Here is a 16,946-nt window from a genome sequence, read left to right on the forward strand (position 1 = left end):
TTGCCAGTTGACATACAATATAGAACCAATTTATTTTTTTATCCCATTTTCACTTCGATGTTCATAGTTCTATTCTTAATGGGTGAGTCCTGTTGATTAAATGTAATTCAAGAAAACATTGTTTTCATTTGCTTAAAAAAAAAACTGTACTAAATCATCATTCTCTAGAACCCTACTTACTTCTAAGCCTACTAGGAAGAATAAACTCTTCTCTTGCTCCTCACCCTACCGAGGTAAGAAGTGTCCATCCTTAACACTCATGACATATTTTTGCCATCTTTTCTCTCTTTCATCGCATGCTTGAACAACTGCAGAATTTTATCTTCTATAAAGTATTTAGAGCAATTCAAAACGATAATTCTTCATTCTCAAAGAATGCTCAATAGAGGAGATTGAAATCCTTCTGCCTTCATCATCGATGTAGATGGATCCATAAAACCGTTCCCTTCAGACAGAAATTCAAGAGATCCCGAAAAAGCAGATTGCTTATGCCAATCACGCGCCTTCAGAGTTTAGATCAGAGGCAATGTAACTGCACGAAATTAGTGTGACCACCTGTAAATTTATTCTTATAAGCCATCCACACAGAAGTAATTTTCAAGGTCCAAACCTATAAAGTATTAGTCATTGCATTTCACATTGCAGGTAAGATTCTAGAACTTCCTACATAGTTATACATCGGAATGAACTTAGCAGGAGCACAATTTACAGGTCGCAAACCAAAAACCCAGCCAAGAGAAAAGTAGAACAAGGCATGTTTAGGTTTAGCCCAGGTGTAAGAGTTTGATTCTGAATCAAGAAGGCAAGTATGATGCTCCGCTCAAGTTTAGTTTATTTGAGGAAGCAAGTTCAAGCGGAGCTTTACAAGTCAAGCACGACCTATCCTGGTTTCACTCACATAATGAATATGTCAATATACACATATGCTTGTATGTATGAGCTCCATCCAACTAGGTGGCAGGATTCAAACCCATTGTCTTTTCAAAAGAGAACAAAGCCAACAAATAACCCATTGCAATTATAGATTTAGGCCAAACCAGATTAAGCAAGATTATTAAAATCAGAAATGAAATCAAGCAAGGCTGCTGATTCAGCGGAATAGTGTATGACATACTGCATCTCCGAGTCAACGTGTGAATGGAACCACTTTGCCACGGATTCATTTCAATCAGTGACTTCAGGCCAATTGACAACATTGTGTTTAATTATCCAACTTTAGAATTCACCTCGTACATACAAGCTCGGTCATAGTCTCAAGCTTGGCTCCGTTAATTCTTGCTGCACAAGTTAAGCTTCACTACCAAAAGCCAAGTTCCAAATAGCCTGATTGGCCTTGCATCGCAATAACATGATTGGTCATGCACGCTTTCACGAGACTTGTCGAGCTGAGACTGAAAGAGGGCAAAAGAGAGATGCATCATATCGGAAATGGCAGCAACACCAATACTGACGACACTGAGAAAGACTTGCGAGTTTTGCATGTTAACCTTTTCACAGCGTCAAGCTTTCAGTACATCCGTTGAAAAAGTATGAGAGAAATTTCGATATGAACATTCTTACAAAAAGATCATCTAATCTAAACATGCACGTTTCAGTCCCTCAACACCCCTTTTTCTCTTTTTGCTTAGGGGCCAAAGTTGCACATTGCCTTCTGCAAAACCAAACTCCTGTACAACTTGCACATAAATGTGTAAAAGAAGGATGCACTGTACAAAAATAAGGCAAAGGTTGTTCCCTTACAGGGATTCTGCAAATTGGGGTGCGTCAAAGTCAAGCTCCTGCCTCATAATACAATTTATGAACCAGTCGCTACTGTAAGTCCATATCCCTCTCTTAACTGCAAGCAACGCTTCTTCCATGTCATCCTCACATGTCACCACAATAGTCCCTGATGGTTCCTGTACTTCATCCAGACTCAAGAGAACCTGTATATGTTACACCATTAATTGGGTTCTTAACATTCTTATATAGATGCATGTGGAAAAGAAAGAATCCAATAAGCCTCCGAAACCAATTCAACACTTTCATTAATGGAAATAAATTCTAGAATTTCATCTATTTTTTAGTTATTATTAATTGGGATCCTGGAATATAAGAACGAATGCAAACCATCATTGAGAAGTCCAGTCAGATTAAATAAGACAAGAATCATGTATTATCAAAAGTAAATTTCAAATCAAACTGTCAGCATTTCTAAAAACACGACATTGGTCGCCTACAACACTGGTGAGTGTAGTAAGCAGACTAGAGAACATAATATGTAAATCACATATTTGTGCAATTCATGGAAAAGGAAAATGGAACACCTTAAACTTCTGCTTCCCAAAAAAAGGGAATAGAAAAGCTGGCTGGGAGAAGGCCAAAATTCAGAATATAGTTGATTCATGAACATGATTGTCACACATATTGCAGCATGGCAAGAACTCAAAAATTAGGAGGAAGCAACTACAAAATCCAGAACTGCTACCTCAAGCATCAACGTCTTCACATCTATAACTACACTATAAAGGAAGAAAAGTTCATGCAATCAGAATTGACTTACTTTACCACCAGCTGACTTAATGATTTCACTGAGCATAATAACTGGAGGTTGAACATTTGGAGAAAGATAGAGATCATATCCCTTAAGCAGGCCATGGGGGTTTCTCCGTGCTCTAAGAACTGTATCCTTCAGCTCTGACTTATAAATTGACAGATAATCTTCATCTTCCAGGATAAATGGTAATTCCTCTATAAACAGATATTAGACACCTTAGAATAAGATGATTACATTTAATGCATAGCGACACTTGCTGATGCTTCACTCACCTACAAACATGCCTTCCCGAACACTAGCTTTCAGCCAGCTGGATGAGACAATCCATGCCCTGGTACAAGAAAAAAAATGAATTGTAAGAAACACACCACGCAGCACCATGCACAAACATACATGTATCCATGGTAGCAGGAACAAAATATATAGCTACAGGAATCATGGACTACGCCTACATGTCAGAAAACATGACACTCAAGCTCATGATGAGAAAAAAGAAAAGAAAAAAAAAAGTAAAGGCCTTTTGAACAGCAGATACTATCATTTCTGCTACACTAAATCATCAAGGAACAACCAAAAGAACCTTGTCAATAGAATTCAGTCTCACAGAAGTAAAGCAGGTAAAATTTTGATAGTATTTGACTATTCTGGATAACTGTCTACAATCAGGGTTGCAAATGGAAGGATTTGGGACGACAAAATCTATTAGAGGTCACACGTAATCTAGTAAACCAAAAAAAAGGCAAGGAAAAACAAAAAAGGCAATTATTAAACAAGCTCCAGACCATTTGCAACCCTAGCTAGAACCAAATAGGATATGACTTGCAACTATTTTTAAAATTGTCTGTGGTCAAAATAACCAAATCGTTATTTTGCTTCTTAATTGATTTTGGTCAAAGTCATGCTTTTCCCCACTCATTTTGGAAGGGCTTGGCCACCTGGAGTAAACTTTTTACAAGGTTCTTGCCAGGCTCGTACTCCTGATGGTTCGGACACACAATATGCCTTCCGAGAGCAGGGGTGGCTGCACTCTCTTTCTCTCAGCCTTCTTCTCCTTCCTCCTTCCCAAGTGTGGCCAAGCAGGAATATGCTTCTGTGAGGTTGTGCCTTGTGTTTTATATTTGAACAAACTTCCAACTCAAACAGAACTAGACATGAATGTGCTGTAGGGAAACCAAGCCGTGTTTCTCCTTTCCTCTCTAATGAGTCCAGGCATGAAATTGTTGTACATAATTACTTGCTTTCTTTGTTTCCTCCCGTCCACCTTGGAAAGGACCGAGGCAAAAGGACCCTTCTCACGAACATGTATGGAGATTAAGCATTATTCTTTTGCTCAATGATGTTTCAAGGAGTTTCTCATTTTAAATGGGAAGAAAACGGATCAAAAAGGAGAAAGCTAAAAGAACAGAGCCTTCATTATAATGTATTATAGATCATGCAAAAACTAACCATGAAGTCAGGCTCATTTCAGTCCTAATGATAATTTTCAATTTAACCAAGAGATGCTTTGCAAAAGCAGAACCCGAGGGTCTAGGCCATCCACTTGGCTAAGAATTGAATCTTACTGGGCCACCTGTGATAATTTCATTTTGAATCTTTGACGAACTATGCCCATTTAAAAAGATCAGCCTGAAAATGTTTTGTCCAGAACATTCTGTTCAGACAGTCAGATAGGTCCAAATAAAAGTAGCATGTCCAATAAATAGAGGACATGCAATTAGCAGAAGGACAATAGATGAAATAGAAAAACAAAAATGCAAAATAAATAACTGCAAGAAGATGTCTAGAACTGCCTTGTTCAAATATCCAAGGTCTAGCAAAGTAAACAATCATAAAAAGACTCACCCAGAACAAAGAGCAGTGCAGAAATTCAAAGTGCTCCTTGCTTTTCCAGTGACTACATGTGTGCAGGCATTTCCATAGGCACTAACAGAACCATGCAACCCTCGAATTATCTACAGTTCAAGACCAGTTGCCAATTAGAATGCAGATCACATTAAGGGAACTCCTTAACAGGCAACACAATGAACGTCCAGAACCAGTTCATGCCTATTGTTTAGGAATATACCAATTTTTAGAATTTAGAATAGAACTAGTTGCATGGGTAAACAAAGGGACACTTTAAGACCATCCATACTAAAGTTCATAAACAGAATCTTCTAAGGCGAACCAGAAAGCCAAGCAACATGTTCAGACTACTGTACAGGCTCATCGATATTCAAAAGACTTAAACTAGCACCTCAAAAACTCGTAAGCGATAATCTGCTATTGTATAACAATCTGATCCTGCAACCTACCAGCAATACTCAGCAATAGGGCCAGGAGAACTGCCAAACCACCTGTAGCTTATATAATTAGTGGACGAATGAGCTAAGAACATAAACACTTATCCAGTTCTCTGCAGTTTGGAAACTACTCATCAAACATTCTAAAGAAACATATTTCTTCCTACAACCCAAAAGTTACGTATAAACATCAATCAGCATCCACATGCATAATTAGTAAAAAAACAAATCCAAATATTATTAAACAAACAGTATGTTTATGATATGATGCAGATGGTCAACCCAAGAACCCATCACAAATAGTTAGAACTCAAGGGCAACAAGCCGCTCATTGTGTAGAACAGCATAAATGTAAAATGCTCATGAGCTTACCAGATATTTTGGCCCCAGCTGTTTTCCATATTCTGAACCTCTGCCCTAGGTAATACTGGATAAGATTCACATCCAGGAACCCTCACGAGTACATGACTCCCACCCAATTAGATAAAATTTGTCTATGCCCTAGACAAATACATGCAACATTCGCCAAAAAGGAAACATATCTACATTCATAGAGAAACATATCACTGATAGCTCAGTATCCACAAAGAAGGCTTTCTTCACCTAACCTAATTTGTGCATTTTTTTAAGAAATTAACCAAAAAAAGAACCAAAAGCGTTACAAGCAAATAATCACCAGGAAGATTAGCTTAATCTTTCATAATCCTCACTAAATGTTCTACTTCATTAGCAAAACTCTATAGACTACAGCTATAAGGTAGGGTACAAATAATTTGATGATAGAAGTTTTTGGATATAAGCCAAATAGTGCTTTACATATTTAATTAGATTTTGATAAACATACCATAGAAGAATAAGAGTCATAGACAAATCAGGTAATTTTCCTGTAACATATGCATCACAGATAAATAAATAAAGAAAGAAGATGAAGCCACCTCTGTAAGCTGCGTCTTTTTGAACTCATCAGCAATATTCATCAACATGAGGACAGGATTTTGTACTTCTGACTGCAACAATGAGACCTTGACATCTTCAGTTCCATCAACTCTACCATCAAGGTATCCACTTTCTTCATCGCAATCATGAGGGATTACAGAGACAGCCCCATTGATGTGCATCTCTCTACAATAATCAGCTTTACTCTTGCCAGAATCCTCAAAGTTAAGACCCTTATGGGGAATAAGACTGCAGTCAAAATGATGGCCCTTGACTCTCTTTGAGTTTAAGGAGGAACAGGATGCTTCCCATGCTCTCTTGGACTTCAATCCAGAACAGGAGCAATGCTGGTTAATAAGAGCATCTTTTGAACTATCTTCCACTGATTTCACCTTTGTATCACCAGGAGATGCATCTGCTAATGTAAAATGATTTTTTTCAAGGCATCACCACAAGAAACTGTATGATATCTAGGAAAAATAGGGGAGCATTATCATATATCTGTGCATAGCACTAATGAACCCTAAAGTGGACCAACTCTTTTCAGTTCTAGATCAAATGCCTAGGCAAGAAAAACCAAAAGACACCTACAGCTCTCACTTACCTACATATTTCATATCTCTAAAATGATCCGCATTGGATCTTTCCAACTGCATGTTGGCTGGGTTGGCTGCATCTTTGTTTTCTTGAACCGAATGTTTTGAAGAATCATCACATAATCCTGTTTCAAAAGCATCACTTGGAGGCGATTTAGTAATAAGCTCCTCTGTCTGTATCGAAGGCAACCCTTGCTTGCCACGTACTCTCACAATTTTAGGAGGAAAAGCATTATCGATCTTGCCTTTGTTGAGGTGTGATACCATTAGAATGGAATCACCAGGGAAGGACAATGCCCTGCGGATATCAGCTTTAATGGGAAGCTTGCGACCCTTACCCTTGGTGTCAACCTCAGCTATTGTCACAAATCCCTGAATTGTACATAAACGCATCAAAAAACTAGAAAACCAACTGAACTAAATTTTCTCGCATGTGTAGACTTGATAACAGAAATACAAACAAGCAACTACAGCATCTACTGGAAACCAAATATCTTCAATGGAATAACAATAAAAACAGAGAGAAGGGAACTACAAGCACATAATATTTTCCAAGTTGCTTGATGCAAAAAACTTGTATGTCCAAATAACCAAGTGACATGGGTGCAGGTACAGGTGATACATACACACACACACACATATATAAGAGAGTTTGGATGCCAAATGCCCTAAAAAAGAGTTGTTAAAAGAGCATTAGTGACGGTTGGTGCTCATTTATGATGATTCTAACAACAATTATGGTGCTTTCAGCAATGGGTTTTTAATTTTTAGCCACCCAGTATATATATATATATACACACACACACTCACACACCCCACATAGTCACAAAAAAACTTTCTTGCGTTTTAAATGGCAAGGTTTTTCTTGGGTATAACACAGCAAGATTGAAAAACAGGGGAAAAAAACAGTAAATTTCTAAAAATAAGGGAAAATAAAAGTGACTGGTACCACATGAGAAACTAATAACACAAACATCAAAAAATAAGTGGACTTGCAACAAATAAAAATTAGAAAATAAAACAGTTTGGCATTAAAAACGTGAAAAAATGAATGCAAATGAAGAAAAGGAAAAAAACACAAAAAATGCATTTTTTCACATTTTTTTTTCGCTTTGGCATTTTCTTTTCAAAAAAATGGTGTTTGTTTAGTTTTTAAAAAAAATGTGTTTTTGGTGACTATATGTGTGTGTTGTGAGAGAGAGAGAGAGAGAGAGAGAGAGAGAGAGAGGGAGAGAGAAAGAGGGAGGAAAATTGAAATCAGTCGGCTGCCAAAGGTTGCCAAATGGTTAAATATTTATAAACCATCGCTAAAGTCTAGCCGTGGAACATTAGAACAGTTTATGATGTAGCAATAGCTTGTGTCGTTTTTAATGACAGTGTTAAAGTGCTTTTTGCAACAGATTTCAAATATTTAGTCATCTGGCAATATGCAGCAGCTGGCTGATTTCAATTTTCCTATATAAATAGATTGCTCAGTTTGGGTTTAGACGAATAAATAATCCAGCCTCTCACAGCACATTGTCCGATGCATTCCATTAGGCAATGTGTTTAATCAGCACATTGTCTAGGCACTAAGTTTGCTAATAGATTCAGAATTTAATTTCATAGATCAAGAATACAGAAGTCCAGATCATTGATTAATTAGGAATTATAGGCTTGCAGGCCAACCTATGTTGTTAAGGAGTGGACTAGGCACCAGTCCACACCCGTTGCCTAAGTCCATCACTTAGGCGATGGGTGTGGTGCTGCTACCTAGGTGTACCTAAGCTAGACAAGACGCCAGCATGCCTACCTGGGCTGGACTAGGCACCAGCACGCCTAGTCCATGGGGAGGTATATGCCTGTGATTTTATTGTATATACTATGTACAATCTGTAATAATTCATAATATATGTATAGTCTGAAATAATGTATATTTATGTATTGTATATTAATCTGTTATATATATGTATACTAATACAATCTAAAGCAATTTTTAAAGTGGTTCCATCTGCAGTTGGATCTGTTATAATGTATATTATATGTTATATGTACAATCTGTTGTAAACTTGTACCGTATAGTATATGTATTGATTTGATATGACTTTTGTTTGAAATGATTCAAATGAAATAGTCTATAAGGTCTATAACTGAAATAGTCTATAAGAAATGCAAGCATTGTGTCCAGCGTGTAAAGAAGAATGACATGTCTGCTTTTGTGTATCAAACTAAGGCATCAGCTAGAACAGAACAGCGCAGTTCTCCAGTATGTAAACAAGCTGGAAATGTATTGTTAGTCTGTCATGTAACAAACAACATAACAGTTTTTCATGTTTTACTTTTTGGCTTCACTTACAAAAATGTGCATTATTCGAAAAAAAAGCATATAATACCCGAGAAATAAGTCAGCCGTATAAAACGGCAGTTAGATGCATCTTTTAAAAAAAAAACGCTAAAAAATAAAAAACGTGAAAAAAAGTCGTATTATACTCATTTTGTTGCATTTTTTCGTATTCTTTTATTAATTTGCTGAGATATTCCCAAAATATACAACTTTGCCGTATTATACCCGAGAAATTCCTTACCGTATAATACCCGTATATATGTGACAATGATTAAAATAGAACAGAACAGTTTTCCAAGTTTTATTAGGAATAGAAGCTTACAGTTCAGTAAGTACATAATTTTATCATGTAATGGTTAGCAACTTAGCATAACTAAAAAAAAAATTGGTCGCCTTTTTTGCCTAGGCGAGCCTAATAAGTATGTTAAACAAAGGAGAATATGTACAAATCGTTGTCAGTTTGTCACAAATATCATTCTTTGGAGAATATCGACTAGGTTTTTCTTGACTTTTCAGCAAAATTGTTCTTCTCAAGAAAATCTAGCCAATTTTTTAAAAATAAAAAAAACATAAAAATCATAAAAAACCTTAAAATTTCTATAAATTGAAAATATTAAAATCTTGGAAAAAAATTGCGATACAATCATGAGATTTTTGTGTTGACAAGATCATAAAAATCTCAAGCCTTTTTACGATTTTTTAGTTTTATTTGATTTACTACTAAATATCACGAGATTTTTGAAAATTTTGTGATATCTATGGCACTGGTACAAATGCACAGGTCATATATCCCTATGAAGCTGCTTTGCAGCATACACCTTTATGGCAAGTGCTTGCAGCACCTGCATGCCTGTGGCACGGGACTGGGGGCTCTGATTTAAATGGCCAGAATAAGCCAGACAGTCGTGTGAAAATGTCATGTTACAGCTAAATGCTCACTTGACATGGAAAACTAGCAAACTAGAAATCCACAACCAAAAACTTACAACAAGATTCACGACCAACAACGTAAAGAAGAAATTTGCTGAACAAGCAAGGAAATTTAACAAGAGTATGCTATACCTGTTTTAGCCAAAATCCTTCTGATTCCCTGTCACCCCAGCAAAAAAGAGTTGAAACACCAATGTTTTGAAGCCTCTTTCTCAGTTCCACATACAAAAGGCAACCAATTCCCTACAAATCATCAATATCCAGGCACTGGTTATTACTCATTAGGAAGGCAAATAGTAAAAAATGTAAGCCATCTTATGTACATTTGTCCACATGCCACACTATCAAAACCATACAAGGCATTCAACTCCTGCCCTGCACACACTTGTGATGAGAATAACCAACCACTTATCCAAACAAAGAAAATGACATTGTTTTATCAGCTTTTAAGTTAAAAATAATTGGTAAGAGGCAGATAAGATGTTTGACAGATCAACTCAACAGCATCAAGACACAAAAAAGCAACAATTTTCACTAGGTTATTAACTGCACTGAGGATTTAACAGCATGATACCAGGATATATGAACAGAATGAATAATGGATTGAATGTTGGCTATGGTTTTTTATTAGCGTGCGAAAGGCGACATGCCACCTGCTGTAGGCTGCCACTGGGCTATAAGAATTTTGGACAAGGTCCAGACAGACAAAGGATAGGTCCATCCCATCCTTTTATCAGGTAGATACAGGGTGACATGGGCTGCAAACCATCTGGCCTGTGTGCACATGTCTGTTGGTAATTGGTATTTTGGCAGGCAGAGAGACAGTTTGTTCCCCACTGCTTTTCCTCCATCGTGCTGGCAAAACTAAATGCATCACCAGACACCACATTCGGCTTATGACATGCCACTATCAAAACTCATCAAGTTAACATAACTACTTCAACTTGGAAATGCAAGGTCCAACTTTCTCTTGATTGCTCTACATGCTTTAATCTCAACAATTCACAAGAAGTCACATAAATGATTACAGGCAAAATAGTTAGTCAACCAATTGGCATACAATAAGAGTGATCATGGAGGCACTTTTTCAGCTCCATAAAAGCATCTCATTCATGTGATTATGTAAATATGGTTGCATCTTCATGGCAGTTAAACATGAAAGCTTTCTAATGTGAAAAAGCATATGGATTGGATTAGGTCCATGGATCCACACACCCAGATCAAATAATGTTGTCATGGCACTTTTAAGCCTTAAGCATTGGTGGTGGCATGTCCTGCTATTTTTAGCTTAAGTATTGTTGTATTTTGGTAAAAAGATCAAAAACATTAGGGCACGTCGATCATCTCAAAAGAAGCTGCCGTTGAAGTGCTGGAGGTTTTTCCTCTCATGTTCATCTCATCTCATCCCTCACGTCAGGTAAGCCTGGTTCTTCCCAATCTAACATATAATAGCTGTCAGTGCATAATTAATTATACATCAGCACATATAATTTCAAATGAAGGACCGTGTGAACCTAGAATATGTGATCCACATTGATTAACTTGAATGATTCAAATACAATTAGGGAGTTAAGCATTCAAGTTTTGAATTTGTAACCATGTAATCAAGCAACTAAATTTTTGCAAACACAATCAATCACATAAGCCTTTTTATCTCTTCCACGTATGAAACTTTCTGGCAATTCAAAAGAGCAAGCAAGCATAAAATTCATTCTCTTCCCAATTTTTATGCATATCTATCTTTTATTAGCAATAAACGGCAATGTAAGTTCAAGATAATGTTGATAATTAATGCAAGATCATTGTTTACTTTGGTGAAACAGTTCCATGTAGGACTTCTTAGCTATTTGGTATGTACACTTGGGGGTTCATGAAAAGTTTACTATGTGCTTCTGATGATGAAAAGTTCTTGAAGCACAAGATTACTGCAAAAGCTGATTCAGACACGCAACAAGCAGACAAGAAAAATAAAAAAAAATAAGCATACAAAAACTGCACTAATTTAATGACTGGAGAAGCTGCTGAGTACAACCTTGTGTTGATAATCTGAACAAACAGCAACCACAGGAACTTCAGCAAATTGTGTATCTGGAAATATTATCTGATATGACACAGCAGCAATTACCTGTATGATGCTTAAAAATATGAAGAATGAGTAAAGGAAAAAAGGATCTTCCTCCTAGATTTTATATACTAAAAGTCCCAAAATGATAACAAGTTGACAGACAAGGAAATAAGGAGTTAGAAACTTGGAAGAAATCACAAATTAGAAACAAAAAAGTTCACAGAAATGAAGTAATGGTGCATGTAAGACACAAATTTGCCATTGCTTATATAATTCATTTCCACTATCAGTTGAAGCTTGTTATCTTAGGAGTTTGGACTAGGCATAGTAACCAAGTTGAACATGTGAACCAGAACATAAAAAAAAAATTTTTTTTTTGGGGGGGTGGAGAATTGAACACCAAGAAATAATCTTACAAAACAGCCCATTTCACCGGGGCGTAAAGTTAGGCATGTAATGTAGCATCATGTAAAGAATCAAAATTTTAATTTTTTATTATTAATCACAAAAATTGTATTAATACACAAAATAAAAAATAAGGAAATAAAGGAACAGTTAATAATGTATTACTTGCTCCTTGGAGTCACAACAACTTAATCGTCATAAACCTGAAATTTGTTATTTTGAACGATAGACACAGCTCTTATATGAAAAATAAGGAAAGGGTTAATTTTAACAAAATAAGTCATAAGATTTACTTTTTTAACCTTAAACATGTCCAATGTGGTTCCTGACACTTAAGATTCAGCTTTAAGGAATTAAGGCAACTTTAAGTTCAAAAGAAACATGTCACTTTTATGTTTCAAAGGTGTAACATAAAATACACCCCATACCTTATTATAACATAAGAGATGTTGAGCATATTTTCATAGGTTACACATGATACGATAAAGTTACAACCCCGAAACTAGTTTCAGGGGTGCTGCAACCTGACAACCTTTTTAAAAGTCTGTAATATGTTGTATAACAGAATGTATCGTCAATATATATGTACATACACAGATATGTACACACACACATATATACATACATATATACATATATATATATATATATATATATATATATATATATATATATATATATATATATATGTACATACATATGTGTATATATATGTATATGATTGACCCTGTTATGAGTAAGCACAATGAAGGATCCAACTTATATAACACTAAAATAAGTTTAACAATGAATAATGTACGCAATGTCGAGACTTAAACAGCCTTCTCTTGCAAAAAGAACAACAGTTTTTTTTTTAGAAAAAAAAAAAGGAACTTTCAGGAGAAGTTGCATATGAAAGGCCCAACTAGACAAAATCATAAAATACTTTGATTAAAAACATATTTCTGACACAATAAAACAAAAGAAGGCTCTGACAGCATTTTGTAGAAAACTACAAGTCTACAAGGCATTGCAGAAAACAACAAAACTTGAGGATAAAATAGAAAAACATTCAACTGCCTTACGTTCTATACAAGCAAAAGCTCATGATAGTCATTTACAAGTAAATATTTAAAAACAACATCAGCTTACATGGGATTCCGAAAGGTGGGGAGACAGGGAATGAGGATCCAAAAATAGAATAAGAACAAAACTAAGCTCAGAAAAAAGCCCAAATTAATGGTTAGACATCTCACCCCTCCAGTTACATTGACAGCATTGGATCTTAAAAGTAGTGTGCAATACTTCCTGCAAAAATAAAGCAGCTTGTTCACAACATGGAAGAAAGAAGAGTGCATAATACTGCATAAATTTAGACCACTAAAACCTGTGATTGAATCAATCACACCTCTAACATTTTCTCAGCAACAAAGGATATGTTTTAGGAATGAAATCAGCATGGCTATCTCAGTTAACAAAATGAAGTATTACTCACCCGCCAAAAACACAGCGCTCGAGAAATTGTGATTCTTTTCCAGTATTTGCAGCATACTTCATTGATGGAAGTTCTTTCTTGTAAACCTTTAGAACATCCTAGAAATCATGCAATAAGGAACCTTCAGATCCTCAAACTAGTACCTAAAATATCTAAATGATCTCTACAGTTTTCAGTAGAAATATAACAGATTCAAGAGCACAGATGGACATAACAATGTGTCTTCGCAGACTTTTGGGAGGGATGCATTACTTTCGATGTGGTGTCCTTGTTTTCTAACACAAGGAAACCACATTCAACCAGTGAGGCATAACTCGTAAGCTATATGACCTCAGAACGAATTTACAACAAGTATAACTGTAATACACCCATTCTAATTGTTCAAATGAATTCCAAAGTTTAAGCAAATTGCCCATAGCAAGGAGATTTGAGATCACAAGTCCAAGCGTATGAAAGCCAAATCACTCGTCCGTATTCAAAAACGTTAGGGAGGATGCACAGAGTTTTGTCTTGCACAGTTGAAAGTTCGACCAAAAAATCAAGAAGCCCTAGTATCGAAATAATCAAATATGACACCTTCCAATTAAAAGTTAAATTGCAGATATTGAGGAAAACAGAGAAACGTACTTGCAGAAGCAATTTTCCAGAACGATCAGCATCCTTTGGGTTGAGAACCACAAAAGAGTAATCTTGACACGCCGCAGGAAGTTCCTTCCCTTCTTCATATGAAGAAAATATCAAAAGAAAATAAGGCAAGTGAAATCCCTTAAAAACCCGGCCAATTGATCCAAAGCACGTCGGAAATTAACAAAGCGAAACAAATAAATAGTTTATCTACCAGTCTTTGTTACAGAATCCGATCCTTTCGGCGTACTCAAAACACCAGAACGTCCGCGGCCTCGGTTCCTCGAGGAACATTGCTTCGTCTTCTGAACTGCTTGAAACAAATCAAAGTCGACCCAGAAAAGAGAATCAGAAAAAACACAACTGAGCTTACGCAAAACATAGTCAAAGGAGACGGAACAAACAAACATGAATACATAGTCAAAGGAGACGGAACAAACAAACATGAATAGAATAAAATAAAGTCACGACTTCAACTGTTAATAAGGAGATACGAGAACGGATACCAGAAACTTTGATCGTCGACGCGCTGGGAACCGAAATCTCCAAGACATCAGAGTTGTGCTCAAAAGCGAACGCATCACCTTCAACTTTGACCTCACAATCTCCTGCGACAAAGAAAGCAACAGGGAGAAAAAGGAAAAACCGTTCACAAGAGGAATGGAAATAATAAAAGAAAGCAGTTCAACGCCTCAAAGTACATGCTCAGAATATAAACAAGAACTACGGCACTTAGACTTTCAGGAGATCGATTGTACCGATAGAAAGAGAGGAAGAAGATGCAGCAGAGGTTCCCGCCATGGACGGACGTTGCCAAGAGCCCCAAACCCCCTCTCGCGCCACGACGCCCCACTCTCGCGGGGGGAAATATGCGATGGCGGTCGCGTTGACAAAAAGACTACGCTGCCATCAAGTTTTTCGGTAATCGAAAACATTTTAACAGAAAAATCGGCGCCCATGTTTATAGCCTTCGTGGTAAAAGCGTAATTTGGTTAAAGGCCAGAATTTAACCCGCGAAATTCAAAATATTTGAGTGGACCGCCTGGCGGTTACTCACCACGCCGGCACGTTTTCATTTGGAGACGAAATGACCTTAATGTCCTTGTTCAGGAACCTGATTTACAAAGAACGTGAGATGGGGCATCAAGAATCGGTTTGGAATTTGAACTTGAACTTTTGGAATTGGACTTAGATCCGATAATGGTAAAATCCGAAATTTTACATTTACTGAACTTATTCAGATTTAATTTTTTGAACTGTCCGTCGCAAATGCACATTTTATAATAATTTTTAATAACATCAAATGAAAAAATAATTACAGTTTTTATGAAGCCCAAGTGAGTTGAGAACACGAGTTGCTAACCTAGCCGATTTTTTATGTTTCTAACTGGAGCTAGACTAATTTAAGGAACAAAGTTCGGATTACTCGACCCGTCCTAGTATATATGATTCAATGGCTACACCCATATTTGACATGTGACGGGTTTCGAGCGGGTTAGATTTCAGGGTAATTATGGTAAGAATTTTGGTGTCCTTTCACACTTTTTTGTAATTTTTCGTTGAGATCAGTGTGGTAAATGCCATTATATATATCCAACTTAGATCGGATATATGACCATCATTGGATTCGAGTTTATTCTGATTCAGATTCCGATATACATAAATATGATTTGGATCAGATTTATTTTTAAACAAATAGCATGTATCTAATTTTCTTGCATTTTGAAAATAAGCCAAATTCCTTTCAAAAATTCATACTCAGATTCGGATTCATTTTTTTTTGTTTGTATTTGAATCCAAATATGTGAATATCCGAACAATGCGGATACAGTTAAGGGTATATCTAATTAGGATAGGATGCAATATAATATAAAATATTTTGGTTTATTTAAATTTAAAATATTAAATCCATATAATAGGCCCTGCATCATATTTGGCAAAAGGTCATAGGAATGGCCAATATTGGATGTATATAGACAACGTAAGTAGGATATTGTTATGGCTTCTATAGCTACTAATGCAATTTAATGTTTAACATTGTCATAACGCGCTAATTTGGGCAATTTGGTTTCGTATCCCGAGGGATTTGAGAATATATGATAAAGTTTCATCTAGAACGAGATTCATTTGATGGAATTTTTGAGACAAGACATGGCTCTATGCTTTTTAGGTTAGACTTGCTAAGGCGAGCACTTTTAATTTGCTGTTTAATTGAACAGAGAGTATTGTTTTTTTAGTTACCATATTTGCAATACAATATCTTGGGACTATATAATACTGATGCAATGCATATTATAAAAAAAAATTATTTGTGATAATTTTAGCAAAATATGGATGAATGTATAAGATAAAACATACTCATTAAATGCTCGTTTAGACTTGAATGTCTGTTACCTCCCAGTGTCAATATAAGGTATTAGTAAGGTTTGTTTGCATCGCGCAAGCTTTTGAATAAATAAGAAAGAGAATGACATTTTATATGGAGTGATTATAAGTAACAAAATTTTAGATAGTTATGCGGAAAACATCATGCGATGAATTCATACCAAAAAAAAAAAAAACAGAAAATTGCGGGACTCATGAGCGCTGACTGTTATATTTTGATGCACCAATTTTTTCCATCTATTTTATGAAGGACATTGCAAAGAAAATGAGTTCAATTGTAATTGAGTTATGTGGATTCGTTACAAAGCCATGATAAAAGCTAGAAGACAAAAGGAGCTTGGAAGTATTGTGTTACATAACAATTTGCCTATTCACTTAGGGAAGCTACGT

At 36.1% G+C, this 16,946-nt stretch overlaps 1 protein-coding gene across 3 annotated transcripts; it reads right to left on the bottom strand.

The window, feature by feature from the left end:
- Positions 1-1,447: 1,447 nt before the first annotated feature.
- On the bottom strand, positions 1,448-15,078 carry LOC116248385 (uncharacterized). 3 transcript variants are annotated; one of them, XM_050075819.1, is made up of 15 exons: positions 14,930-15,078; positions 14,678-14,779; positions 14,386-14,481; positions 14,175-14,266; positions 13,548-13,645; positions 13,309-13,360; positions 11,636-11,728; positions 9,736-9,846; positions 6,596-6,722; positions 6,359-6,475; positions 5,754-6,169; positions 4,379-4,488; positions 2,809-2,867; positions 2,543-2,730; positions 1,448-1,925 (listed from the first exon to the last, which is right to left on the bottom strand). In XM_050075819.1, exons 1-15 carry the CDS (start codon positions 14,970-14,972, stop codon positions 1,737-1,739), a joined length of 1,893 nt encoding a protein of 630 aa, XP_049931776.1. In that variant the 5' UTR covers positions 14,973-15,078; the 3' UTR covers positions 1,448-1,736. The 3 variants fall into 3 exon arrangements, with proteins under 3 accessions (XP_049931776.1, XP_049931775.1, XP_049931774.1); XM_050075818.1 differs by having other exon boundaries at positions 6,359-6,722; positions 14,175-14,263; XM_050075817.1 differs by having other exon boundaries at positions 6,359-6,722.
- Between the last annotated feature and the right edge of the window lie 1,868 nt (positions 15,079-16,946).

This window comes from Nymphaea colorata, chromosome 2 (genome assembly GCF_008831285.2).
Source record: "Nymphaea colorata isolate Beijing-Zhang1983 chromosome 2, ASM883128v2, whole genome shotgun sequence".
NCBI classification, from domain to species: Eukaryota; Viridiplantae; Streptophyta; class Magnoliopsida; order Nymphaeales; family Nymphaeaceae; genus Nymphaea; species Nymphaea colorata.

Coding starts and splice junctions, on each gene's coding strand:
- LOC116248385 (XM_050075817.1), bottom strand. CDS start 14,972: ATGGCGGGAACCTCTGCTGCATCTTCTTCCTCTCTTTCTATCG. Junction 11,729..13,308: donor CTGTCAATGTAACTGGAGGG/GTGAGATGTCTA, acceptor AGCATCATACAG/GTAATTGCTGCTGTGTCATA. Junction 1,926..2,542: donor TTAAGTCAGCTGGTGGTAAA/GTAAGTCAATTC, acceptor TAACATATACAG/GTTCTCTTGAGTCTGGATGA.